At 44.3% G+C, this 26,769-nt stretch overlaps 1 protein-coding gene across 1 annotated transcript in view; it reads left to right on the forward strand.

The window, feature by feature from the left end:
- Positions 1 to 26,769, forward strand: part of SLC37A3 (solute carrier family 37 member 3) — a 175,945-nt gene that overhangs the window by 142,707 nt on the left and 6,469 nt on the right. The window contains exons 13-14 of the mRNA XM_086953054.1: positions 17,813 to 17,964; positions 19,909 to 19,974. Of these exons, the coding sequence (XP_086809180.1) occupies positions 17,813 to 17,964; positions 19,909 to 19,974 (218 nt within the window). The remainder of the gene's footprint in view (positions 1 to 17,812; positions 17,965 to 19,908; positions 19,975 to 26,769) is intronic.

Genomic DNA, 26,769 nt, shown 5'->3' on the forward strand with positions numbered 1-26,769 from the left:
CAGCATGTGGCCCGGGTGTTTAGGGGACCGGAGTGTGATCGAGAGTTGGGGATACAGCGCCATGTGCTGTCTTATATCGTTATGCAGCAGAGGCTGGAGCTGCGGGGCCTCACTATGGAGGAACGGACGCTCAGGTTATGCTCGCAGAGGAGTCTCAGGAGGGCGACTCGGCCTTATGCGCCGGAAATTCCGATTGGCATGCTGACAGCCCTACCACACGGGGGCGATTGGTCCCCTTTGCTGGAATGGGAGGAGGCGGGACTTCAGGTGGTGGGAGACCTGTATGTCGATGGGACTTTGGTGCCCTTCGGAGTACTTCAAGAACAGTTCGGGCTATCTGACGGGGGTTTTCTCTTGCATGCGGCGGTGGTAGCGGCTATACAGAAGCATTGGAAGGGAGGGCTCATAGAACCGGACACAACTATGGCGTGCCAGTATGTGGTAATGGCGGCGGGCACCTTTAAGGCGGTGACATGCCTCCATAACAGGATGTTGCACGAGGGATTGGAACCGCTCCAGGGGCTCAAAACGAAATGGGAGGAGAGTGTGGGTAGGCCCATTCCAGACACGGCATGGAGCCATATTTTACGGCGCACATGGAAAGGCACGAGGAATGCACGTTTCCAGCAAGTGCATTTCTTTGTGCTACACAGGGCCTATCTGACTCCGGACAAAATACGGCGGTACTTCCAGGTGCAGGACGCACGGTGCCCGAGGTGTTCGTCACCGGAGGCGGACATGGATCACTTGTTTTGGGGTTGCCCGCATTTGGAGGCCTATTGGGCAGAGGTGGGGGACCTTCTAAACGAAGTGACTGACAGGGAGGTGGACTTCGACATGGCGGCGTGTCTGTTGCTCTGGTTCCCGCACACCAAACACACTAAGGTGACGAGCAAATTTATTGACCTGGGTTTGATACTGGCACAAAGAGAGATCTCATGGCATTGGAAGTCCAGGGGCGGGCCGTCAGTAAGGAGGTGGAAGAATGAATTGCTGCGGTGGTCTGAATGTGAGAGTCTGCTCCGAATGAAGCAGGCTGTCAAGCTTGGTAATGAGAGAGCCTTGGATGCGGCGCGTGCGTGGGAATTGGTGGTGCAAGCCTTGCGTGATTCATTAGTAGAAGATGAGGACTGAGTGGATGGGACCTGTGGACACTGCGAGGCATACTAGCTCAGAGTTATCATTGACACTGTAGCGGGATCCATACTACAATTAGGGACAGGACACACACCATTAGCGGTTGCCGGGGAGGGGACACTGGGGGGGTTGTTTAGTGGGAGTTCGGGGTGGGTTGGGAGCCAGGGGGTTGACTGACCGCGGTGGCGATTCTGAGCTGAGAAGGGCCTGTGGGGCGTAGGTGGTGAGCGGGAGGTAGCAGAGGGGTGCGGGTCAGGTATGGTGGGCCCCATGGAGCACGGGGGGTTCGGAAGCGGCTTGTAGCACTGACCTGCATATGTGGGATGGCTGATGTTGTTATTTGTTGTGGGTGGGGGGGTAAAATGCAGATACGTAAAATGTTCTTTCGACCATGGTCCTGTAGGGACACTCACCGTGATGCCTTCCTGCTGTTTAGGGCACTACGCCGCCCGGCCTCTGGGATGCGGGCTGAATGGCTGTGTATGGTACACGTTCTAACGATTGAAGCGGGGGGACACCATGAGTGGACTAATTTAAAAAAAAAAAAAAAAAATAGCCTACCAGACAGCACAGCTGTCTTTTTTGCTAAAGACATCTTGGGGACTGAATGCATTCTGTCCATTGCTAACCATTATGTTTGTAGCTCACATTTTTCTGTCTTTCTATTTGCTAGATTTATTTGTTTTAAGCAGTTCTGCTTGAGTTCGTCCCTCTTGTAGACCAAATCTTTTTGACTGTTTTCTTCCACAAACTCACTTTCTGTAAACAGCCCTTTAAATCTTGTTCTTATCTTGTCACATTTGCTGTGCATTCAAAGACCGAGCTCAAATGTCAAACTGTTTTCTGAGGGAGCTTAGTGTTAACCTTTCGTTCTCTAACTTCAAAGTGTGAGACATTGTGACAATCCTGCTGAGTACCCATGTAAGAGGAGAGGGTGTAGAATTGTTTATTTTCTAGCACACAACAACAACAAAAAGAACTGTGCTGATGTTTTAGAATAGATCAGAAATAGTACAAACGAAGCACAGTTTCTGTAATTCTGTAGTGTGGTGGAAACAAATATTGGAATACAATCAAAACACATCAATAAGCAAGCAATCTATCCCACCCTACTCCAAAACACCACAATCTACCCCACTGCAGTCTCCCATTCCACTCTGCCTTCCCCACTCCACTCTGCCACACTCCTCAAATATACCCTACCCTACTCTACTCCAATCGAACTCAATTCACCCCCTACTCGAATCTATTCCACCCCATACCCTGCCCCATTCTACTCTATTCCAATCTACCCCACCCCACTCCACCCTACTCCAATCTACCCCACTCCAATCTACCCCAATCATCCCACTCAGTCTATCCCAATCTAATTTACCCTACTCAATCTACCCACTCCACCCTAATCTACAAAACTCCTCTTCAGTCTACCGCACATCTACCACACTCTAGCTCTCTTCACTCCAATCCCCACTCCAGTCAATCCAACTCCACTGTACCCACCCAGTCTACTCCTCTCCACTCTACCACACTCATTCTACTCTACCCAATTGACCTCACTCCACTTCACTCTAATCTATCGCTTCACTCAAATCTACCCCAGTCCAATCTAACCCACTCCACCCCACTCAATTCCAATCTAAATCTGCCCCCCTCTTCCCCAATCTGCCCCTTTTTCCCAACCTGCCGCACTCTACTCCAACCTGCCACTCTACTCCAATCTGCCACACTCCATTTTACTGCACTCTGCCCCCATCTGCCCCACTCCGCTCTACCCCCATCTGCCCCACTCCGATCTACCCCCATCTGCCCCACTCCAGTCTTCGCCATCCCAATACCCCACTCTAATCTACCACAATCAACCCCATATCAGACCATTAACGTTTAGATATGCTGAACAGCAGCCACCATAGTGTGCAATATGGCCAAAAGACTCTGCCAATAGCTCTCGCATAGGCGAGACCTATTGGCTTTGCAATTTAGCGTTTCCATGTGTCACTGGAGTGAGGCTTACAGGTTCACTCATCTTTTTAAAGTTCTGCAGCAGCGTGCTTAAGTCGCCCCATGGCCTACAACAGTTAGATGTAAAGTGGAGGAGTAGGGACTCTGCATTGGTTGTATGTGTCTCTGGAGAGGGTAAAGTACAGGGATAGAGCAGTGCTGTCCGGTACCTGCATGGTGAGTGCCTGTACTTTGGTGTTTGTGTGCATGCATGAAGTACAATACATGAAGGATGTTGTTTTGTACATTGTGCACATGATGAATGTGTGTGCTGGGTGTATGTGTGCCTGCAAGGGGCACAATACAGAAATGGTACAGTGCGGAGTACTGTGCGTGGAGTGAATGTGTGTGCTGAATGTATCAGTCTGTGAAGTCACAATACCTGGAGGGAACCATGCTGGACTGTGTATATATACTGGGTGCAAGTGTGCCTGTAATGGTACATTACATGGATGACCTTGGGTTTCATTTTGGGAAGCCCAGGCCTGACTGCCTGACTGCATGCTGAAGACATGAGGAGGTAAAGGAATCCCACCAAGACAGAATTGTGTGTTCCTTCATTCCTGTAAGCTGGGTGGAACACACTGAAGAAGGGAGAGAGAGAACCATCCCTCCCCCTGTGTACTTCTAAAGGGTGTTCTTTGAGTCAGTGAGAGATCACAAGAAGGGGCCTGGACACATCTCAAGAAGGAGATGGGTCCGATGAGGGAATCATAAACCGTAGGGCTGGGGAATCCTGGCGTAACATTTTGATGCACCTACCACTGTGACTGACATCCAGGTGTGAACTCTATCCACTCCCATTGCCTGTGCTGCGGTGTTGTGCATTTGGGTAGAACCAACAGCACATTATCTGTCTGGGTGGCCTTATGCTGATCTGGGAATGCCCACCCCATTCATCAACTAGAGGAACCAATGTTTGATAGTGTATGTTTTGTGTACGGTTTGGTTAGTAAAGGGTTTGTTCCGTGTTTATTTAAAATAGTTTCTGTGAGTTAGTGTGAAAGTGCAGTCTTGGAAGATCTTTGTGGTGTTTTGTGTGTAGTGAGGTGTGCTCACCACAAAGGAAGTTGTAGCTCCAATACTCTATTGCTCAAGCAAGTTATATTCTACATATGGATTACAATGTAGGTGTTAGTCTTATGATGCAGTTTTGTTAATCTAACAGTGTGTTAAGTGTATGCTGTTTAATCTGGGTATTTGTAGGGTGTTAAGGGATATGTTGTGTGACAGCATCTGTAGTGTGTCCCGAATGAGTAGGACTACAATTCGTATAGCCTTAGAAACTCAATCGTGCAGAATGCGTTTGGCCATACACTCACTGCTGCATGACAAAACTAAATGTGTAATAGATCCACTGTACAAGGTCACCTATGCCCCTGTGTGTTTATGTGTCTGCATGGGTCCCTGTATGTGTGTTGGTCTGTATGCTTATCAAATCCTGTAACAATCTTGTATTGTGCGTCTCTCTGAGGATGCAGTATACAAAAGCCAAACTTGTTGGTTTTGTTGGTACATGCTTCACAATCTTTATTAATGTGTGAAAAAAAAATTTATTTCATATTTTTAATATTTATTATTATACTTGCTTGTGGAAAAGACAATAGTGCATTCTAATCATGGTAAAATTAAAAACCAGATTCTGTGCTAATGAAAGTATCTGTTAAACAGAGATTCCTTTAATATCCACGTGCCCTCCATAAAGCAGTTGACCTAGTACTCATGTTGTCAGACATTTGTTATGGCACTAATCTGTTAATGAAGTAACCAATGATTTATTTATAGAGCATCAACTGCGTGTATTAAAGTGCATAGAGCAACTCCATGTATGGTTTTTAGGTCTCACTAGAGCCAGGGCATGCGCTGGTCCGGCGAGACATTTAGTAGCTGGCTTTTTGAAACGCTACCAAAAGGCTTCCTCACCAGCGAGCGGGTGCGCGCTTACGACCACAGGCGCCATCTCGCAGGCGCCCTTACAGCCGCAACTTTCACTTTCGCGCCGCCGCCATCTGCCTTTCCTCGCTCAAACTTTTGTAGTAAGAAGTTACAGCTATGGGCGCATCTCCATCCGAGTAACTCCACGCTGCTGCAAACCATGGCGCCTCTCCGAACTTGACGAATGACGCCTTACTGCAGTTCGGTTGCTGAGTTTTTGGGCTTGCTGATGGTTGTTGGCCTGTTTTGTCGCCACTGCTCCCAGGGCAGCCGATTGACATAGCGTGGTAACTTGATGCACGGCTGCGTTTTCGCACCTGAGCCTCTGTGACCTACCAGGAAAAAGAAACTTAGCAGTAAACATGAAAACTCACGGGGGCTGGCAAGCACTTCTCCCCCCACCCCCCTCCACACAAGAGTAACGGCGATCTCAGGAACAACACGGTGTAGAAAATGTGGCATGTAATGCACAAGCACTCTTATTTTGGGCCGTACATCGGCCATTTTTGTGTATATACGGATTTATTTATTTGTTACGTCTTTTTATTGGTTGAAATTTACACCAACTGTTTTTAAGTGCCATATTTTACCCGACTTGCCTATTGATGTTAGATGTTAAAGGAGCCACCAGATTAGATTGGTTGATTTGTAAAGTGCTCATTCATACACCACTGCCACGTTACCTCCTTGCGCTAGGAGACGAACAGCGAAAAAATCCCTAGACATAAAAGTTTCATAAAGGTGACCGTCACACTTGTAGGAGTGCAATGGTAAGTAGTTGCTTTGTAACTATATTTGACCGCATGGCAGAGGCAATGTGTGGTGCAAGCTGCAGTGGCCTCCTGACGAGAGCACTAGCATTTATTTTTTACAAATTAAGCACTGGCCGTTGCAGACCAAGTCACGTTTAGAAAGGTTCTCATGACCATTCTGTTCTGTTAATCTACCAATTAGGATTGCTAATGGCTTGGGCGTCCGGTAATAGTAATTTTTAATGTATATTAAATTCATAATTGGCTGGTTTTGTGGTTATCACTAAATTAGCCAGTCATCGCCACCTTGTGAACCAGGGAAACCAGGCAAAGTGCATGAATATGGAATTCTATGAGACTTGGATAGAAGTAAGCTGGTGGGCAGAATAAAAGGTATTCTTGTAAATTAATCAAATCATGAAGAGTTGCAGAACAACTCCCTGCCTCTCAATCCTACCACTACAGCTGCCTAAAGTGTGGTGCCTCCTTTATGTGAACCTTCATCGTCTGTTGATTGGGGTACCTTACTCCAGGACATTATCCATTTGCGGGTCTCCGAGTGACTGATACAGATTTTTAATGTTGACGCATCTTCCTGCCATGCTTCCACTGATTTCACTGGGATGAAACTGGTTAGTTTCCACACATGTGCATTGTTCCCACAGATCCCGGGGTCTGCGCTTACTGCTCTGAGACGGGCACTACAGGCTTGGGAAGCTCTCAGTCTTTGTTTTGAGTCTCTGAATTGTCTTTTAAGCAGATCGCCGTTCCTTGCCAGGTTGCATCCTCGTGTGTGTTCACTCACTGTACGGTACAGGACGGGTTGTTTTCTTTCCTGGCATTGATCTAGCCTGCCCCACTATGTAAATAAAGAAGCAAGCAGCAATGGCAGCCTCATAAGGTTAGTACACCGTGTAGACATTCTATGAATGGTTTGTTTTCCACCAGTTAACAACTCGCTCCTCATTTCCTTTTTCAGCTAGCCTTCCCAGAGGTTTTAGACTAGTCGCATCTCCAGCACAATCTACCCTAAAACAGTGTTGTGTTTAACCGGGTTCTGGTTGAACTTACATTACTGAACCGTAAATATGGGAAAATACTGTTTATTTATTACAGTATTGCTAGAAGGCCTCGCCCAATGGCAGCAGTTATTTTACATTGCACATAGGTACACGTTACTCAGTTGCACATACTTGCATTGCATTTTACGTGTTTCCAAATCGAGGCAAAGGGAATGAAGGAGCTTTGCCGAGGAGAGATGATTTTTGGTCATGTGCTGCATATAATGACACATTTGCTGATTCTCTGCCTGCGAGTATCAGGGTGGTTTTTCAGGACCATTGGCCCCAGGGCCGGCTTTAGTGCTGGTGGCGCCCTTTGTGACAATCTTTTTTTGTTGCACCCCTTCTGTCCTCCTCCTCGGATTCCTCCACTGTCACCCTGCAAAAGTGCCCCTCATCTCTCCATAGCCCCTGTCTCACATACATTTCACTTGTTTTAAAGCGCTGGTGTAGGCTGCTATTACTAATCCGCTCAGCTACCCACACAAAAAACAGACCTGTTCTTTGCAGCAGCCACGTTAACCCTCTGCACTACTTTTATGTCGAGTCTAAACTGCCACTAGACAAAACTTTCATCTCTCTCTAGCCTGAACATTAATCACAAGAGGTATCTGACATTTTAATTACTGACATAATCCTGGAAGCATTAGCAAATCTGCACCAAATGCTTTTAAAGCCTATGTTATTGCCAAACAGCGCCCCCTCTGAGGTGCGTGCCCCCATTCCCTTGGTCAGCGCCCAGTGCAGCCGCACCAGTCGCACTGCCTTAAAGCCGGCCCTCCTTAGCCTGTTGTCACTGTGGGAACTGTTTTTCAGTGGCTCAGCATCTTGGTCGTTGTGGGGTAGAAAGAGTCATGTTAATTGTCATAGCACAGTACTGTTCGCGGACATGTCGTCCGCAGGCAAGAGATGACGCAAAGGCCCATGGGAGAAATGCTGCAGTCACAGGAGTGTAGGCTGTAGGGGAGTGAGGCAGTGAGTGTGGTAGCATATGTAGGACCAGCCGTGTCTAGCGTCTTTCCTTTGACACACATACAAGGCTCTTTACAGTATGAAATGGAATACAAAAGAAAGTGTTTTTTTTACACTTTAGTAACTGCTGGGGCATCATAGCTTTAGCTGATATTGGTTTATATTTCACAAATGTAGTTTACTCCGAATATTGTGAAGTAAATATTTCAAAATCACATACAGTAGTGTTGAAATTCTGACACTTAGCACATACTTGTTACTGGATCTGCTCTTTACCCGTCTACCCACCAACACAGGGACCCCATTTATTCTGCTGTATTGAGGTGCACTTTTGCTACGATAGTATTTTTCTCATTGTTTCTGGTTAATATTTATTGATATGTGTTTGTGTGCCCCTCATAACACAGTCCTCCGTGTTTAGGAATAGAAGACTTATTTTTTTTAAAACCAGAATTGCATTTTAAAAATATCAGTGGCGGCACATCCTCTGCTACACCATTTTAGGCCAGGCAGTTTGGGGGGCTGTTACCATTAGCGGAGTTGGTACTGATTTGCATGAGGTGGGCCTTTGTCTAGTGTGGCATGGTGGGTGTAGAACGGTAGACTGGAATCTAACTGACCGATCGCCAGTGGCTAGGATGAATTGAAGCATTGCATCCATCACCTTAATGCTGTTGCAGTTGACACCATTTTAGGAAGCAGTTGCCTCAATTTCTCGTTGATTGCGTTTTTCTGTAGTGCCCAGGGCTGAGAAGGGTGCCTAATGTTATGCAAATTGAGGGTGAGAATAAAAAGCAACCAGAAGTGCTGTGCAGTGCTGGATGTTCCGTTTCAATCCTTCCTTTCCGTGGGAGCGGGACATCATCCTGTGTTTCAGTGTGACCGTCTGGCATCAAACGCATTGAACAAGCATTGACGTAGCCAATAGGTCTCGCCTTTGGGACATTATAAGTGTTTAGCCATGAAACCGTTGATGTTGTTGCACCAAGGATATTGTGCTGCATAACTAAATACTTACAAGGTTGCAAAAGCGAGACCTATTGGCTATGCCAATGCTTGTTGTTCATATGCTAAAAGTTACTTCAGTCTTTACATTAAAATGGTGAATATGTGTTTAGGATCCCAGTGCCGTCAACACATGGATTTTTGTATGCTCACCCATAAGAATCACTTGTTTTCTATTTGTAAGCAAGGCCCCATTAAAGGCATTGTTTCAATAATCATGACCTTGCCTGTAAGCTATTAAAATATTTATGGGGGCGTGGTTTGGACGCCGAGAGAGATGGCGGCTCCGTAGTTCTCTCTGCCCGTGCGGAGGTCGATTACTGAAGGTGGAACGTGTCCTTATGCCCTAATACCGATACACGTCGGTGAATTGGCTCCCGGGATGTGAGGGGAGCACTTAGAAGGTTAGCCAGAAGAGTTCGGTGGCTGGGAAGCAGTGTTTCAGCTGCCTCGAATGCTCCGCGCCGGAGGCTGCAGTAAGTGAGGTGGAAGAGAAGACCGCAAGAAGACCGCGTGGCTGCACGGAATATCGGCGGACAATCTATGAGGTCCTGACTGGTGTCGGGGAACGATCACTGAGAGCAGCGGTGGAATGGCAGACCTCGGTGGGAGCCGTGAGTAAATGTGATCGCTAACGGGAGACATTAGACCCGTGAGGAAACGCTAGCGACATTAGCTTACGCAAAATGGCGGCATGTAATGCCTCTTGAGCGAGGACTCCCTGATCTGTGTAACTGTACATCGGCACGTGAGGAATAACCTGTTTAGCGCTGATCCTACCCAGGGTGCGATGGTATAGCTGTGGGACAGTAGCGATTTAAGGAGTGTGAATTATGCTCAACTCGAGCAATGTGTAATGGAGGCATTGCTGATTACCGGCACCCGCAAAGAAGGGATGTGATAAGGTCGGCTCACTTGACCGGACAGTGGCGGCTGGCGCATGTACAAACAGCGCAATGGTAGCGATAATGGCACGATTGTAAGGAAATGCAGCAGTGGGATATTAGAACGGAAACAACAACAGAGTGATCGGCTGTGATTATTGTGACACATGGATGCTGGGGCTGCTTTGATATGGAAATGAATGCGGATTCCATGAATGGGGACCCACAGACCTGTGACTGAATTCTGTGCTGCACTATGAGTTTATAGTCCTCATATCAGACCCCCCGGGGCACAATCTAGATTGGTCTCAATAAGTGGTCTGCTGACGTGTCTCTGATAGTGCAAGGCTTCACGCGAAGGGTGGCTCTCAAAATGGTGGGCAGGGCTACGGCGCTGTATGAGTGTGCGCACTTCTCACATGACGGCTAAACAGCCACGAGAAGAGAACGGCTAGTGCGATCTTCATACCAGCTTTTAGGAGGCTTCACCTTGGGACTATTCAGTTACTTGTATTGCGCCAGAGGAAGGAATAGGTGAGACATATACAACACACAAGCGCACAAGCGCACACAGTGCTTAAAAGAAAGAATCTGCGCCACGAGCAGTCATGGCAGATAGTAAAGAGCTAGCGAAAAGCTTGAAGAGACTTAAATATGATCAGTCGAATCCGAATACGCCCATCAAAGGGGGAAAAAACAACTCTGATCCGGTCGACCTAATACTCAGCAGACTGGATGAGGTGCGGGACATGGCAAAAGCGACCAAAGAAGAGGTGGCGGCGATCAGGCAGGATAATCGCGACACCAATGCGAAACTGCTGGAAGCGGAATCAAGGATTAGCAAGCTCGAGGACATGGAAGTCAAGTCTTGTGCTGCCATCAAACGTCTGTGTATAGCTGCAGATCAAACGACACGTAAACTCGCGGAGTTGGAGGACAGGAACAGAAGGGGGAATCTACGCATTTTTGGGATTCCGGAAGGTTCGGAGGATCAACATGGAAGTTGTGTGGCCTTCTTAGAATCCTGGTTTACTCAAGCTACCAACTTGTCCTTTCATCACCCGTTGGAATTTGATAGGGCGCATAGAGTGCCGGGCAGGATAAGTAATTCTCAAAAAGGGCCTAGAGCTATTGTTTGCAAGCCACTACGCTACCAGCATGTAGAGCAGATTCTCACCTTCATGCTGAAAAACAACCATATCCTGTGGAAATCAGCTAAAGTCTACATCTCACAAGATTATAGCAAAGAGACGGTGGACATTAGGAAAGCGTTTTTGGCACTCCGACCGATGTTGAAGAAAAGGGGCTTCCAATATGGTTTTATGGGCCCAGCAAAATATCGTGTGATTATCCAGGGTTCTCCACACATCTTCTCCGATCCACTGAAACTGAAACGCATGCTGGATGGCCCTGAGGACCTTGACATGGAAACGAGTAACCCCGAAGGCTCAGCGGACCAGGCTTCGGCCTCAGGCTACAAGTGAATGATCTTCATCCTCGCATTCCATGCAAGCTTTCATGCATGTTCCTTTTCCTCACTATGGAGGGAGGCTAATAGTTCTAAACTCTACTTCAGTTCCTTGCAATCGAATGGTTTTTTCAATGTTTGCAATGGTTATTGACCCATTGGTAATGAGAATGTTCTGTTGTTGCATATTAGTTTAATGATCGTTAAGCAATGTGCACCTGTATGCAAACGGAGACGCTCCCCATGGGGTATTCTGAAAGTTCTTGTTAGTCGATACTGTTGTTTTATTGAATTTGCAATAGGTTCAGCAGGTAATTCAGTCATTCACACTCCTGTCCTAAGGGGTCCCTAGATGCAGGTCCCTAGACCGCTACTTTGCCTAAGTTGCCTTAGTTAGTTAACAGCGACCGCAGGTCTGCGGTGTGAGTTCATTGTTCCGCTCATGTTTTGAAGTGTATAAGCACGGGGAGGATGAGTTGCAATCTCTCTTCAGTCACCATGCCTACTACGTACAGGTGGGGTGGGGAGGGTGGGGGGACGTGGGGATTTGGGGTTGGGCTGTGTGTTCTATGTTCCATTATTTTTCTTCTTTGTGCTTGCATAATCTTTATCGTCTCAATGCTTGGTGGTGGGGAAGGCTGTGGGCTCTACTGTGGCGCTGTCGTACATATGAGGCTTGTGGATCTTGATGGTCGTTACCTCCCGGTCATGCTAATGTTCATACCTTGTGAGTTGTATAGCTATCGCGATGAAGGTATGCCCTACTGATGTCACAGAATACAATCAATACTCCTTTGGGGGTGGGTAATGTGGACAAACTGAAGGTATTATCTCTTAATGCTAAAGGTCTGAACCAACCTGTCAAGAGACAAAAGATTTTAGACTACATAAGGAGATTAAAGGGTGACATTGTTTTGCTACAAGAAACAAAACTTGAGAGTAAGCAATTCTATCACCTGAGGAATAAGTTTTATAATGAGGTAGTGGGCGCAGATGCTGTGAACAAAAAGAATGGAGTCTTGATACTTATAGCAAAAAAGTCTAAGGTAGAACTTTTGTCTTCTGAAGCGAGTGATGATGGTAGGTGGGTCACGGCCAAACTAAGTAGGGATAATACAGAGTTTTACGTTACGAGTGTGTACGCTCCCAACACAAGCGACCTTAAATTTTGGAGGTTTTGAGTAAACATATTGAGAGTATCCCGGATAATGCTGTTCACATTTTGGCTGGGGACTTCAATCTTCCGATGGACGCAACACTGGATAGGGATTCCCACTGTCCTTTTAAAGCAAATAAGTCACATAAAGCCTTTCTCAATTTATGCCAACGCTTCCACTTGGTAGATACGTGGAGGCTACAAAACCCCACAGGGAGAGACTATACTTTTTACTCCGCACCACACGACTCGTACTCCCGAATCGATTACATCCTCATATCGCAGAACGGTGTCCCTAGAATAGACTCGACTAACATAGAACCCCGAGTGATGTCTGATCACTCTTGCATCTCCCTATCCATAGCTCATGTCAAACCCTCCTCTCGTCAGACGTCTTGGCGCCTGAATGATGAAATCCTATGTAATGATCACCACCGGACCACGATACAAGCTGCGATCTCTTCATATCTGCAGGTCAACAAGGAGGGAGACACATCTGATCTCATTAGATGGGAGGCCTTAAAAAGTACCATAAGGGGGGTATGCATCAAAATTAGATCTGCGATGAACAAAAATTATAATGCAAATCTGGAATCCCTAGAGTGTGAAATTGTACACCTAGAGAATAAACATCTGAAGGACAGGGATGATATGTCTCTATATGCCTTGGCGAATAAAAAATACGAATACAATAAAATAGTTAGCGAGAGAGCGGGAGTCTGGTTGGACAAGAGAAGGAGATTTAAGATCTGTGACTCCAATAAAGCTGGTAAGAGTCTAGCCTCGTACCTGAAGTTTAAAATTCAAAAGAACACTATTAGTGTCATTCAGGACGCTCTAGGATCCTCTCACTCGGATCCGGACAAAAAATAACTGAGGTGGTCAGAGTATTCTACGAAGACCTATACGCAAAAAATAAAACAGTGGAAGAAGATAGGATTGATAGCTACCTAGCTGAATGTGATCTTCCACGTCTCTCTGCTGAGGACCAGGTTAGTCTTAATGCCCCGATTAGTGCACTAGAAATAGGAGATGCGATTAAAAGTCTGAAATCAGGGAAGGCACCAGGCCCGGATGGCTTCACGGCCAAATTTTACAAATCCTTCCCCTCCCTACTAATAGAGCCTCTTTTACGTTTGTTTCAAGAAATAAATAAATCTGGTGAGGTTAGAGGCACACTGGCAGAAGCAATAATTGCAGTTCTCCCCAAGGATGGGAAAGATCCCTCGCTCCCGAAAAATTATAGACCTATTTCACTGATTAATATAGACTGTAAAATCCTGGCTATGATACTGTCCGCCCGCCTTCAGAAGGTCCTTCCCCAATTAGTCCATTCATCTCAAGCAGGCTTCCTCAAAAATAGGCTATCCAGTGATAACACAAGGATTCTGGCGCATGTTCTAGAAAAGTCGAAATTGTTAGGTACACCCACAGCGGCAATAACACTGGACGCCGAAAAAGCCTTTGACAGGGTTGACTGGTCCTTCCTTGAAGCAGTTCTCCGCAAATTCAACCTAGGGGACACATTCACAAGGTTAGTAATGTCACTGTACTGTTGTCCTCTGGCGAGAGTTAGAGCTGGTGGATCTTTCTCTTCCGCCTTTTGCCTAAAGCAGGGCACGAGACAGGGTTGCCCCCTGTCTCCCTCATTGTTCTTATTGGCAATTGAGCCGTTCTTATATCATATTAGACAGGACCCTAACATTGCAGGCATTCCATTTGGAGATTGTACGGTTAAATTAACGGCGTATGCAGACGATGTGCTAATCCTATCTGAGAGAGCTGACGAGGCCATACCTGCGCTCATGACTGATATTGAAGTATTTTCTAGGGTTTCTGGGATAAACTCAATAAAGACAAAACGGAGGTCAAACTCCTGAATAACATCGGTGATAAGGGAATCATTGGGGACTCCGGTCTTTCATGGCAGCCCAAGTGCTTTAAATATTTGGGGTTGGACTTTGATAAAGATTTGATCACCACCCTGAGAATAAACGAAGAATTGACTCTTAAAAAGATATCCACATTACTTGAAGGGTGGTCTCCAAAATTCATCTCCTGGTGGGGTAGAGCGGAGACGCTTAAAATGATGTCCACTCCGTTGGTGAATTACCTGGCCAGCATGCTCCCTATGACATTCTCGAACAATTTTGTCACGAAGATAGACCAGCTGTTTGGTAACTTCCTGTGGCGGGGTAAGAAAGCCAGGGTGTCGCTAAAGAAACTGCAATTAGCCAAAGATAAAGGAGGCCTGGGTCTGCCTTCGTTCAGGAACTATCAGACAGCTTTTCTTTGCAGGCAGGGTGCTCAATGGTTAACGAAATCACCAATCTACACACCATTATGGATTAATATTGAGGAATCACTAGTGAACCATGCTCCACTCGAAACCCTACTCACTATGGACCTGTCACACTTACCACACTCCAAATATATAATGCTAAATACTAGGCGGGCACTGCTTAGGCTTGACCAAACACACAAAACCAAGTTGACTTTTGCTAAGTCATCTTTTATGTCCTTATGGAAAAATCCCTATCTCAAGCACAACGGTAATAGTCTCTTCTGGGACTCGTGGTCCAAGAAAGGCATTAACTTGGCAGGAGATCTATATGAAGAAAAGGAACCACTCCCGTTCTCTACTTTGCAGCGGAAACATGGTCTTACTCCGATGGATTTCTATGATTTCCTGAAAATTAAAGCTATTCTGACTGCACGTAATTTCTCTCCCTACACACCATGGTTAATAACTCATCTTCCACGTCTTATGCATGCGGGTCACTTCGTCTCGAAGGTGTATAAACTTTTATTGCCCTTGCCCAAGAAAACTCACAGGAATGTGGAATTGAAATGGGAGGCTGAGCCTAATTTAACAGGCATAGATTTCGACTGGGAGGTAATTCATAAAACAGCTCTTGCCCACAAAGTCTCGCCCATCCTATTCCAGACAAAGTACATGCTAATAAACAGGGCATTTTGGACTCCAGATAAGCTCTTTAAATGTAAATTACGAGATTCTCCTACATGTTGGAACTGCCAATCAGGTTCCGGTGATCTAGCACACATGCTATTCAACTGTCCTTCTCTAAGTGTATACTGGTGGAAAATATTTGATTGCATTCACCATGTATTTAAGATAAGGCCTGTACAGGACTTCGTATATGTACTCTTGGGGGCGCTCGATCCACAGTTATCAAATGACCAGGACCGCATGCTTTTAGACTTAATGCTAACGTTGGCATGTAAAGTGATTCTGTGCAAGTGGAAAAGTGCTAAGGAGGTGAACTTCAAAATTTGGCAGGAGTGGTTAACATTTCTGAGAGGTGCCAATAATCCTGCGCTACAGGCAGCCACATGGAGCCCGTCCAATAGAAAGCTGTGGAAATCATTAGACGTATCCTCGTTCCACTACGAACCTCCCTGATGTGCTGTATGTGTTCCTGATACATTAGCCTGTGCTATCCGAGAGTACATTTGTTGTTGCCCGTTGAGTCCTATCCTGCTGCCTCCACACACTGAGTGTTATGTATGTATCTGTATTACAATGATGCAAGCAAGAGTTGATTTACTTTATATTTCATTTCATTTTTTGTAACTGTCTATCAATAACTGAATCAAGTAATCTATGTGATGGAAGAGTTATTGTATTGTTTTTCCTTTTGTTTTCTACTTCAATAAAAACGACTTGAAATTAAAAAAAAAAAAAAAAAAAAATATGTATTATCCGCTCTGCTTCTAGCTTCCGAATCTTTGAGACTACAGATGAGGGCAAGACAGCAGCCCTGAGTCTGTTGGATTTAAGCTCCACTTTTGACAAGGGTTTCCATGGCCGCCTTCTGGAATGCCTATGGGATTTCTTACATGACCGTTCATTCTAGGTCGTCAAGCAGTCCTACAAGTCCGAGATTTGCTCCATGTTGCAAGGGGTGCCTCAGGGTTCGGCTCTGAGTCCGACCCGGTTTAATGTCTATATGCGCTTTCTGGCGGACATAGTAGAACGTCATGGGGTCAAGATGGTTTCATATGCTGACAATATTCGGTTGATTATCACCTTGGTACATGACCGAGTTGATGCTGCCCCTAAAATTTAGAGCGTGCCTTGTGGACCTGGCAAAATGGATGACTTCCAGCGGCTTGCAATTAAATGATGGAAAAACTGATATTCTCGTGGTTGGTAAGCAACCATCCATTTGGTCCTCTGTTGAGTGGCCACGAGAACTGGGGCAGGTCCCTGTCCCTAAATCTAAAATAAAATATCTGGGGGTCTTGTTTGACACCGCACTATCCTTTGACCACCAGCCAGATCTCATCTCTGACTAGCACTTGCTCCGGCATCTTGAAGATGCTTTGCAAAATCTTAGTTTCTGCCAGAGTCAGCCAAGAAAACAATCATCCAAGCGTTGAAAGTGTGTCACCTGGACTACTGGAATTTCCTTTATCGCGGGGTCTCCAAGGGCAGAATAAGAATGTTGTGAGAGGGTGCAGAATACCGCCGGCCATATGCTCCTTAATATTCCTAGGCGCTCCCCTCTAAGCTCTGCTCTTGTAAAGCTCCATTGGCTCCCAATGCAGGCTAGAGTGGCATTCAAAGGCTTCTGTTTCTGCCACAGAATTGTAAATGGGAAAGGTCCTCATTTCCTGTTCCCCCTGATTAAACTCTATTGGCCGAATCGCAATCTTATATCGTCGGGAACAGCTAAAGTGACGATTCCCAAAGTTCACAGAGGTTGTCTGGGGGCAGATCTTTTAGTCTGCTTGCAGCTAAAATTTGGAACCTTCTCCAACTGGATCTCAGAATGCAGCCCTCAGAAATGCTGTTTCATAGAAATTTGAAAACCTGGTTCTTCAAGCAATCCACTATCATTTATTGACTATGGCCGGCTTGTTGGATACTTCTGAGTAACGGTAAAGTAGAAAACCTAGCGCGGGGATACTCCGTATTGGAGTAACCAGGCGCTTTACAAATTTCTAAATAACACACACAACACATTATGTCACTGTCTCAAATGTATATTTATCATATTATTAGTAAGGTGCCTTTGGCATCACGTTCCAAGATGGCCTGCAGTTAGGACTTTCTACATGCATTTTAAATAAATGCCTAGATGTTTGTTTCTGTATGTGTTTATGCATTTGTAAGAATCGTCCAGCTGGAGCCAATAGCACCTCGATGGATTAACATCACTGTAATGTCTTTAAAAAGTAAAATGTTTGTTTCAAACTCAAACTAAAAAGTGGATTTGCCTGGAGTTATGGGCTGCTGAGTAGCAGTCGGTTTCAACTTTTGCTGCTTGCTGTTCGCAAACATCATCAAATGACAGGTTATAGCCGCACTATTTAAGGAACCCACAGGCAAATTCTGCTTCTGCCTCTTTTTTTTCTTGTTCATATACTTTCTGCTTCTTGTGTTGTAGTCCTCATCCAGATGTTTGTCTCTCCCCCAGGGTTTTTCATTGGTGGCCCGTCCAACATGATCAGCTCGGCAATATCTGCTGACCTTGGACACCAGGAGGCAATCAAAGGGAGCAGTGAGGCACTGGCCACTGTCACTGGCATTGTGGATGGCACTGGCAGCATTGGAGCTGCTGTGGGACAGGTGAGCCCAGTGGGATATACTGGCATTAGGCATAATATGCAAATGTTGGCAAACCTTTTTTACATCTATGAAATATATTAATTTGTCTAGGAACTATGACATTTGTACAAACATTTTACAAAAGCAACACTGATAGAACATAGAATAATACGAGAAAGATGGCTGACCTAAATGTTGAAAACAAAACAGATATGATTTTGATTAATTGCACCAGCTATGTGGCAATTGCTGGTAAAGGCGCAGGTACATGTAGAGCAAATAGAACCTAGTTGACATAAATAGCAAGGTGTGAAGTATACACACATCACATTAGTATGAGTAGAGATTGCCACTCATTCATGTCCTTCTGATTGAATTTGTTGACATTTCAGTGCCATTTTTGAACACCTGAAGAGAGGGGCATAGGCCAAATGTTTGGTGGAGGGAGTTCCCATGGAAAGGTTGTGATAGATAGAAGGCCCACAGTTTGGGCCCAAAGCAGAATGCATTGAAGTTCGCTCTTTAAACAAACCAGTCTTCTATTGGCAAACCGAATTTCTTCTTTAGGCTTTTAAACCAGAATGGAGATTTCTTTCACTGACAGCCGACTAGTGATTCCCAGATAGAACCAATGGCTATACTGGCATATGATTGAACACCTCCCACTATCACATTAAGAGTGATCTTTCAAAAAAAGGGCTGAATGATCATGAACATTTGACTTCTCTCCAGCCCCCTCAATAGCTGAGCCATTGAGAAGGCATGCACCACCACAGCCTATGCTGTTATAAATACATGGATCTATTAGGTCTTCATTTCACAGGGTCAGACTGATTTGCATATGGCCTTGTCTGAACTGGGGTGGTGTGGAGTGCAATAAAACGATGGATTTGGGCCTAGATCTCTGTACTGGGGTGAATGTATGACACTGTTCTGCATTCGGTCCATCAACTGTGGTTTTTGCATTCATTTCACAGCTTAGCAGCTTAAACTAGTGCAGACAATATTACAATAAAGCTTGTGTTGTTGAGAAACCCATAAATATATTCTGATCGCCAATAGCATTTCAAGAATACAATGCATCATAGTTGCATGTTAAAAAAAAAAAAAAAAAAAGGTGTTGTCGTCTTTGCGCACGAACCTGTCGACAGAGAAGTAGGCACAAATTGAGACTGCTAAAGGATCCCGGAATGTAGGGACCGGGTAGGATGTCAGGTCTCGGCGGTGCTAGGCACAACAGTGGCTCACACACCACAACTAGTGTCTTTAGTAATTTTGGAAGAGGCAGCAAACAGTAGTCTGATACATGTCCCTCTTCTGTAATGTTGTTCTGTTGGTTGCTCGACAAGATATGTTACGTGTGTGCGGCTGTGCCGTTGTCCCAACATTACAGGAGTGGTGATCTAATATGGACTGGTGCACGAGGGTCGAAAAATTGGTGTATCAAGCTAGGGGATGTCGCAAAAATTTTGAGAAAGTGCGGTGCCCTTTGAGAACTGTGGAAGACTCCTATTCGTGATGCTGGCTGGATGGCCCCGGGTGTGGTGCAGGGTTGGAGTACGGAAATAGTGAGGGAGCAAAAAAAAGTTCATCTTTACACTGCTAGGTCCTCCAAGGGCACATGCCTGCCGAAATGTGTGTATGTTCTGTGGCTAGAATGTGATGTGTTGATGATTGGACCGGGGTGCCTCAAACTGTTGTTTTGTGCTACCAGCTGTTTTGGTACTCCTTTAAAATATTTTTTTTAAATGTAAAAATGTCAATTGAAAAATATATATTTTTAATAAAAAAAGTTTTGTTTTAGACCTCTTCCAGTGAAAACGTGTGCCTTTAAAAATCAGTACATATTAGTATGGTTAGATTAATAGAAACGGTAGTCTCTATCTAGCATCTTTTACCATCTGCCTTGTTGCTTGTATGTTTCCCTTAAAATTCTTGGTTTAATTCTTCTCTTTGATATTTCAGTATCTCGTGTCTTTGATTCAGAACAGCCTGGGCTGGATGTGGGTTTTCTATTTCTTCATTCTTATGGTAAGACTCATTGTGTATCTACATTTCAGAAGAAAATAACCAGTGGCTGGACGTTGAAAAGAGTGTAGTTTGTGGAAGGATAGCATGAGTGGGCTGCCTGTGGAAACAAGTTGATGGTGACCGACGGCAGGAGAAGGAAAGGAGAACCTATCAAAATAAAGAATCACCAGAGGAATTATTAGTGAATGAAAACCTTGTTAATCATGTTATTATGTATGAGGTTAGAGATTTAAAGGTTGGACAGACCTTAAGAAACCTGATAATGTACGCTTAAATATCAGCGCTATTATATTACGTGGGTGTTAAGAAAGAAATATCGATGGAAATTGCAGGGGATAGAGCAGTAAAGGTGGTGTGTTATCCTCTTGCTTTCTGTCCTACCAACAGCTTTTGAACTTTATGCTTTTGTCAGGCAACAGTTTAAAGTTTCTCTAGAAGAAAACTTTTCTATAAAACTGTACTGTTCAGTCCACTGGGCAGGGCTTCTGCATATGAGCCCTGCCCGGTGTACCCAACACATCCATCCATTTCCTTTTTTTTTTTTTCTGCCTGTCGGCTGAATTTAAAACTTTGCTTCTCTTGCAAACTCCTTACATTTCTTTGTTTGTTTTTCCAAACAATTTTATTAGTGTAATCCATATTTGACATTGCAACATATATTGTTAAGGGATAAACCAGTACAGAAATAAACCCAAAAAGTTGAGTTTACTTAGAATTTATGTAAGAAGGGTTCAGTACTAGGATTGGTCAGTTTGTCAGGAGCACCTTTGTCCTGTTTAGTCTCCAGTCCCATGCCAGGGCCTGTGTTCTATCCATTTTTGAGTAGAAACTCTGGATGCTTGCGTGTGTGCTGCTTGAAAGAAAAGCATATAATCGTAAGGCATGAAGTTTGATGGTACTCGCTATAGAACCAAATCCACCAAGGATATTGTCCACTAGTTGGCCGAATCCTAAAGTTGGGTGTTGTACTAGTTTCCATGCAGGAACAGCCTACCGATTCGTCAGTGCCAGTGTTACCTGGGTTTGATAAATCGACACGGAGTATCCACAAAATGCCTGATTTTGCACCTATTCCCCATAAGACAACCACAAGGAGCTTAAAAGAAAGGCTTTAAAAATCAAACTGGGACTCAAGACAGAAATAGACCTACTTTTACTGTCCTTTCTTCAATTTGCAAACATGGAAAAGGTGAAAGAAAATTAATAAATCGGTGTGGGTACTAGACACTATTGCCCTGGATACCAGTCAAGTCAGATATTTTGTCTCGTCCAGTTATTAAGGTTATAACCCAACCTTCAGTGATGTCCCTCGAGTCCTTAAACATTACCGACTCTAGGAGAAAGGGAATGTTGAGATTTACTCGTTGTAACCTGGCATGTGCATGAAAGAGATTAGATGAAACTCCTCAATTTTCCCTCAATGAGCTTGAGTCATCCCCACAGCATTATCTGAGGCTTTCTTCTTCAAATCCTTACTCTGCACATTATACCTTCCAGTTGTTTTATCTTAATGTTGAGGTGCCCAGGTTTGTTGTATTAAATTGTATCATGATGCCCTTCTTTGGCAACTTTAAGAACAGGACTTCCAGCAGCTACTTAAGGCTCCTTTACTTCTTCTGTACCTTCTGGAGAACACGAGATTCCTGTAGGACCCTTTTACGTTGCAGAGGTGGAAATGGGGTAAAGGCAGACCCGTTTCTATACAAGACCTGGCTTTGTAGTGAAGATTTAGTTCCCTTGCCTAGGTCTAATCCGGTTTTAACTCCTAAACAAAGTGAGTCTTTGAATCTTTAACAGAGTGCATCAAAGACAAATCTAGACTACCCATTCTGCCTTACACGACTAAAGAAAGCACAGTTGGTGCAAAGGTGGTCACAGGTAAAGACTCTCCTAATTAAGTAGTCGGCGAATCTTTGACTTCTACAAATAAAGTTGATGCGCTTTGACCTAAGGCTATGGAGTCCTTAGATCATCTTCCCACTTCAAAGCCTACCTCTTCAGCTGCTTTTTGCAACACTTTTTTACTAGTGAAAACTGCATCGGGCATGAAATAATTTTTAATTGATCAATCTATTCTAATTTTGTGCATTTTATTCTTAAAGCTTTAAACAGCGTCTGCTAGACGCGCATAGGTGAACACTACAGTACTGGAGGCAATTAGCCTGTGCAGCCCGCTGTTGTCACAGTAGCAGTAGGTGAAGGGAAAGGATCAGCTTAAGCTTCTCCTCCACTTCCTTAAGGTGGGAAGCTGAAAACTTATTTTTTTACTAGAATGCTGGTCTTCCCTCTCTCTCTGGCACGTCAGTGCACCGCATACATGAAGAGCCACAGCTTGCAAAACTGGGATATGATAGACAAATTTAAATCCTACATGCTTTTTGATGCAGCAGAGAAATAATTTTATTGGCTGTCGTAGAGAACATGAGCTGCAAGTTAGCAAAGACTTGATAGCCTCTACAGCTTGAGCCATGAACTGGTATGAATTTATAGACCTCGTGGGCGTTTACATACCTGCTCATTGCAAATTGATGTTCAGGATAAAGTCCTGAACTATTTTCTGATTTTAAAACTTTTTTTTTTCTGAAGAAGTCCACCAAAACCAATTGAATATTTCACTGTCATATGGTTTGGCAACATCTTATCTGTAGAAACATAAAATAAAGGTCCTACCAGCATTCTTGGGTCTTTAAAAAGCACAACAGCGTAAAGGTCATTAGTCTGCTGTTGATAACTGATTTTATACAAATCCAACTCAATTCCAGTAATCTGCAAATCAGGGCTGAGGAAAATCAGGTTAACTTTCTCTCTGATATGCAGGAAGCACCTCCTGAGCATCCTAGAACCTATATTACCAGTAAGACGCAATGTCTTCTCTTTTTGAACATCTGTAGACACTTGAGTGCCGACCAATATCTGAGAGAGCTGTGATTTAAACTGACTCTGAGCTCCTCTTTCCTGTCCTGCAACATTACAGAAACCTAATTCTGATCTTCTCAAGGAAATATAAAAATATCATGTTCGAGGCAAAGGAGCTGCAGAATGCACACTGTGCATAGATCGCCACCTAGTGTTGGGCCCAGGTGTTTGCAGTTTGTTGTTGTCCTAAAAATTTCTTTAGAAGTTACGAGATAGGTGACTCCTCCTTTGGACCACATTGCGCATGGGCATCGTCTCTATCCCCGGATTCTTTTTTTTCTACCATCGGGCTCTGATTCCTGCGCTCCGGTTTGGAACCGAATTTCCTTTGGCGCGCAATCCTCATTGAGTTCGGTATTGTTTCGACGCGATTCTTCACCACTTCAAAGTCTTCGATTCGGGTCATTGACAAATGCCTTCAGGCCTACCTAGGCCTTACTTTCTGGCTCATGGAAAAGACGCCATTCAAAAAGTGTCCTCAATGTGGGTCGAAGTTTCCCCACACCGACCTACATGAAGTGTGCAACCTTTGCCTCTCACCAGGGCACGAGGCCAAAGACTGTTCCGCTTGTTCCTCCTTCTGCTCCAAGAAGACGATCCAGGACCGACTATCTCGAAGAACAATGGCTCGCTCGTCCGCTTCGATCCCGGACGACATCTCCGAAGAGGGCGTCAACGTGCCAGAACACCAGCACGCCGAAGAGCGTACCAGCTCCTCAGACGCCGACGTCAAGAAGTCCCTCCAGCTCAACGGTTCGTAAGTAAGATCGTCATCCCCAACCCTTCTGTAGTAGGGGATCTCTGTGTATAGTCATAATCTAGTGAATAGTCCGGCCCATGTGCGGGGACCCCGGAGCAATCAAAAAATAATCTCTTAAGCGGTCTTCTTTGCAGTCCTGCATAGACACTTAAAAGAGAAAATCAAAGACAAATAATGCAGCCTATAATTACAAGGCTACACTGGCCAGTACTTAAAGTGAAAAGGATAGCCAAATAAAATCTAATTTTACACATATTGCCAAGTTTCACCCATAGAGAAACTTACCTTCACCAAAATCCTTGAAATTATAGAGAGGAAGGGTTGGACAGACAAGCCCCCATAGGCTGCCATTATGTGTCTGGAAAAGGATACCGTGCCTTTAAGGAACTCTCCAGAGACCCTCTGTATCCCAGGATGCACAGCCTAGTAGCTATTACTTCTCTGCGGAGAGTTGGTGAACTACAGGCACTAACCATTCAAGAACCCTTCTTGCAAATGCATCACAATAAGGTAGTTCTGCATACTAATCCAAAATTCTTGCCCAAAGTCATTTCTCCCTAATATGCGTGAGACCGATAAAATGCACTGAAAACTCTTCAGTGGTAGAAATGACAGTTTAGTGATGATCGTACTTTCTCTGCCACCCTTAGCGAGAGCTTCCCAAAAATGTTTGAAATAACTTGTGGCTGCGGCGGGGTCAAACCGGAAAAGGGAGAGGACATCACAGCGGAGTTGGGTCAGGGCTATTGACATTTAAAGAGTAATCGGCTACTTGGTTCTTTCATAGCCTTTTTAGCTTCTGAAGGGTATACTAAATACTGGGGGATTATTCAGGCGTCTTCCAGTTAGGAAGCAGTCTGTTGGTTCCAATCTTGTATGCAAATTCTCATAATAGTTTTTTATAAATATTGGACCCAAACATTACCATAGCGTACTTTATATTTGAGACTGGCAATAAAGCATCAATTGGTTGCTTTTGGTGGCACATGGTGCATATGTAATAGTCATGTTTTTCCTACTACAGTCAATGTTAATGCTCAAAGGCATTGATGTTTTTCACTACACGCACAGTGTGGTAATTTGAAAGTGTAGGACGTTTATCTATTTCCAAGTGGCCTCTGACCGGTGAGTGGCCCATTACTTTGTGATGCTCCTTAAATATAGACCCCATTTGAGTTTCAATCATTTAGCTGATCTGGATCCATGTTCTCAATTTGTGTAACATAATTGCATATATGTGTACTGGCTGATGGTCAAAGCTAAAGGCATCTGGAAACCCCACTTAGATTACAATTCTGGCCCTGTGCATTTGGTCAGGCATAGAAGGAATTTGATTCGGCTAAGAGTGTCTGAAAACAGGGGTAGTCTTAGAAATCTACACTTTCATTCCATAGTTGCAAGTTTAGCTTTTTCTAACTTGCAATAGAAGTGCTGGCTCTGCTACTTCTACCTGAAAACCTTCTTTCCATCTACTTTGGGAGCTAATTATGGTCAATAAATATTCTTGGGATGTTTGGATGGTCTGCTCCCACAAGCTCTTCTAACACCTCTCGCCACATTGCTACAGTGAGTCGTTGAGATGCTCATTGCCACCAGATATAAACCCTCATGCATCGCATTGTCAAACGCCATCAACCTTGACCGTATTCTCTTGACACCTGTAACACCTGAGAGGACAAGGTAGCTTTAGATTGACAATTTATGCCAGTGGCCAGTGCTTGGTGTGAAACTGGAAGAAGATCTTATGAGGGATTCTAATGGAAATGCAATCCTGGGCTTCCAGTGAGACAGCTGTCATTTTATGAATAGACACTCCACAAGAGTCTTGGACTTCTTATCAACCCCCCAATTTCACGATCTGTTAGACGTTCTATTTCAAGCAAAGTCCACACTGTTCAGGATTGGATCGGTTTTGACGACAAATGGAGCAAACTGTGTCCCATCAACCCCTCCCGACGCACTGCCTACACAGAGGCTCTTGTCGTTATAGGACTTGTGATGTTCTGTTATTGATGCTACATTTAGTAATGAGGAGGATGTGGTTGGATGTGAACAGGGAAGGATGTAAGATTTTTTTTATTTGAAAAACTGTCTGAAAGCATTTTTGTGGACTTGTCAGATGACCTTTGCATATTGTGTAATATTGCATATTGTGCAATATTGTCATCTACCGGTAATGTGTTAGATTTCTAAATTAATTTTGCCTTGCATGTTAGAGCTGATTCGGCCTCACCCCCTGAAACAAGACTAGTCCCTTGCCTTTTAGATGGCCTGAGATTTTTTTTTTTTGTTTTTTTTTCAATTTCTTTTGGCTATGTTTGGGAAATAAAGCACATTGAGAAGTAGAAGATAGTCAGAGGCCTAGGTTTAACGACTCCACAGGATATATAGCCCCAAATTAACGTCACAATAAACAAAAAATATCCTGCAGTCGACAATTAACAAGACAAAAAAGAGACCGTGTCAATCCATATACTGATAGACCAAAAATACGCAAAATTTGTGCGGATTCCCATCACTCACTGAGCCTGGTGACATGCTTCATCGTCTGGGTCTCCTTTTTAGGGCTACAACTCCACCCTAATGATGGAGGAGCCCAAGGATGTTTTTTTAAAGGTATAGCATCTTACAGATGTGAGCGAGTATAGTAAACAGGTATGGGAAATTAGTGCAGTGCAGAAAAAATGTGATGTGAATATTAAAATTGAAGCAGAATCAGACTGTGATTTTATTCTTGTCTGACCCTGAACAAATATTAAAAACAGTGCAGGGACGAATTTAACAAATAATTGTCCATGAACAAGAATAGGTCGACATGTTTCAGCACCTACAGGTAAAGAAATAACATAGTGCTTTCATCAGGACCTCTTGTATAAAAAATGCTACTGCGATAAAGTGATGTGAAAAAATGAAAAGTGAAAGGATACACTGCGAGCTTGATTTCTCACAGATTCCGTTACTCGCGCCTCTTGGACAAATCTAAAAGAAATATAAGAGGTGCATATAAACAGTTTAGGAGCACAGTCTATAATTGTCTTGAATCAATACATGTAGCGTAAAATTGCCATCGTATGTGTGCAGAAAATCTGCAAGCCACTCCAATAAAGTCTTACCTCAAG

This window comes from Lissotriton vulgaris, chromosome 1_2 (assembly GCF_964263255.1).
Source record: "Lissotriton vulgaris chromosome 1_2, aLisVul1.2, whole genome shotgun sequence".
NCBI lineage: Eukaryota > Metazoa > Chordata > Amphibia > Caudata > Salamandridae > Lissotriton > Lissotriton vulgaris.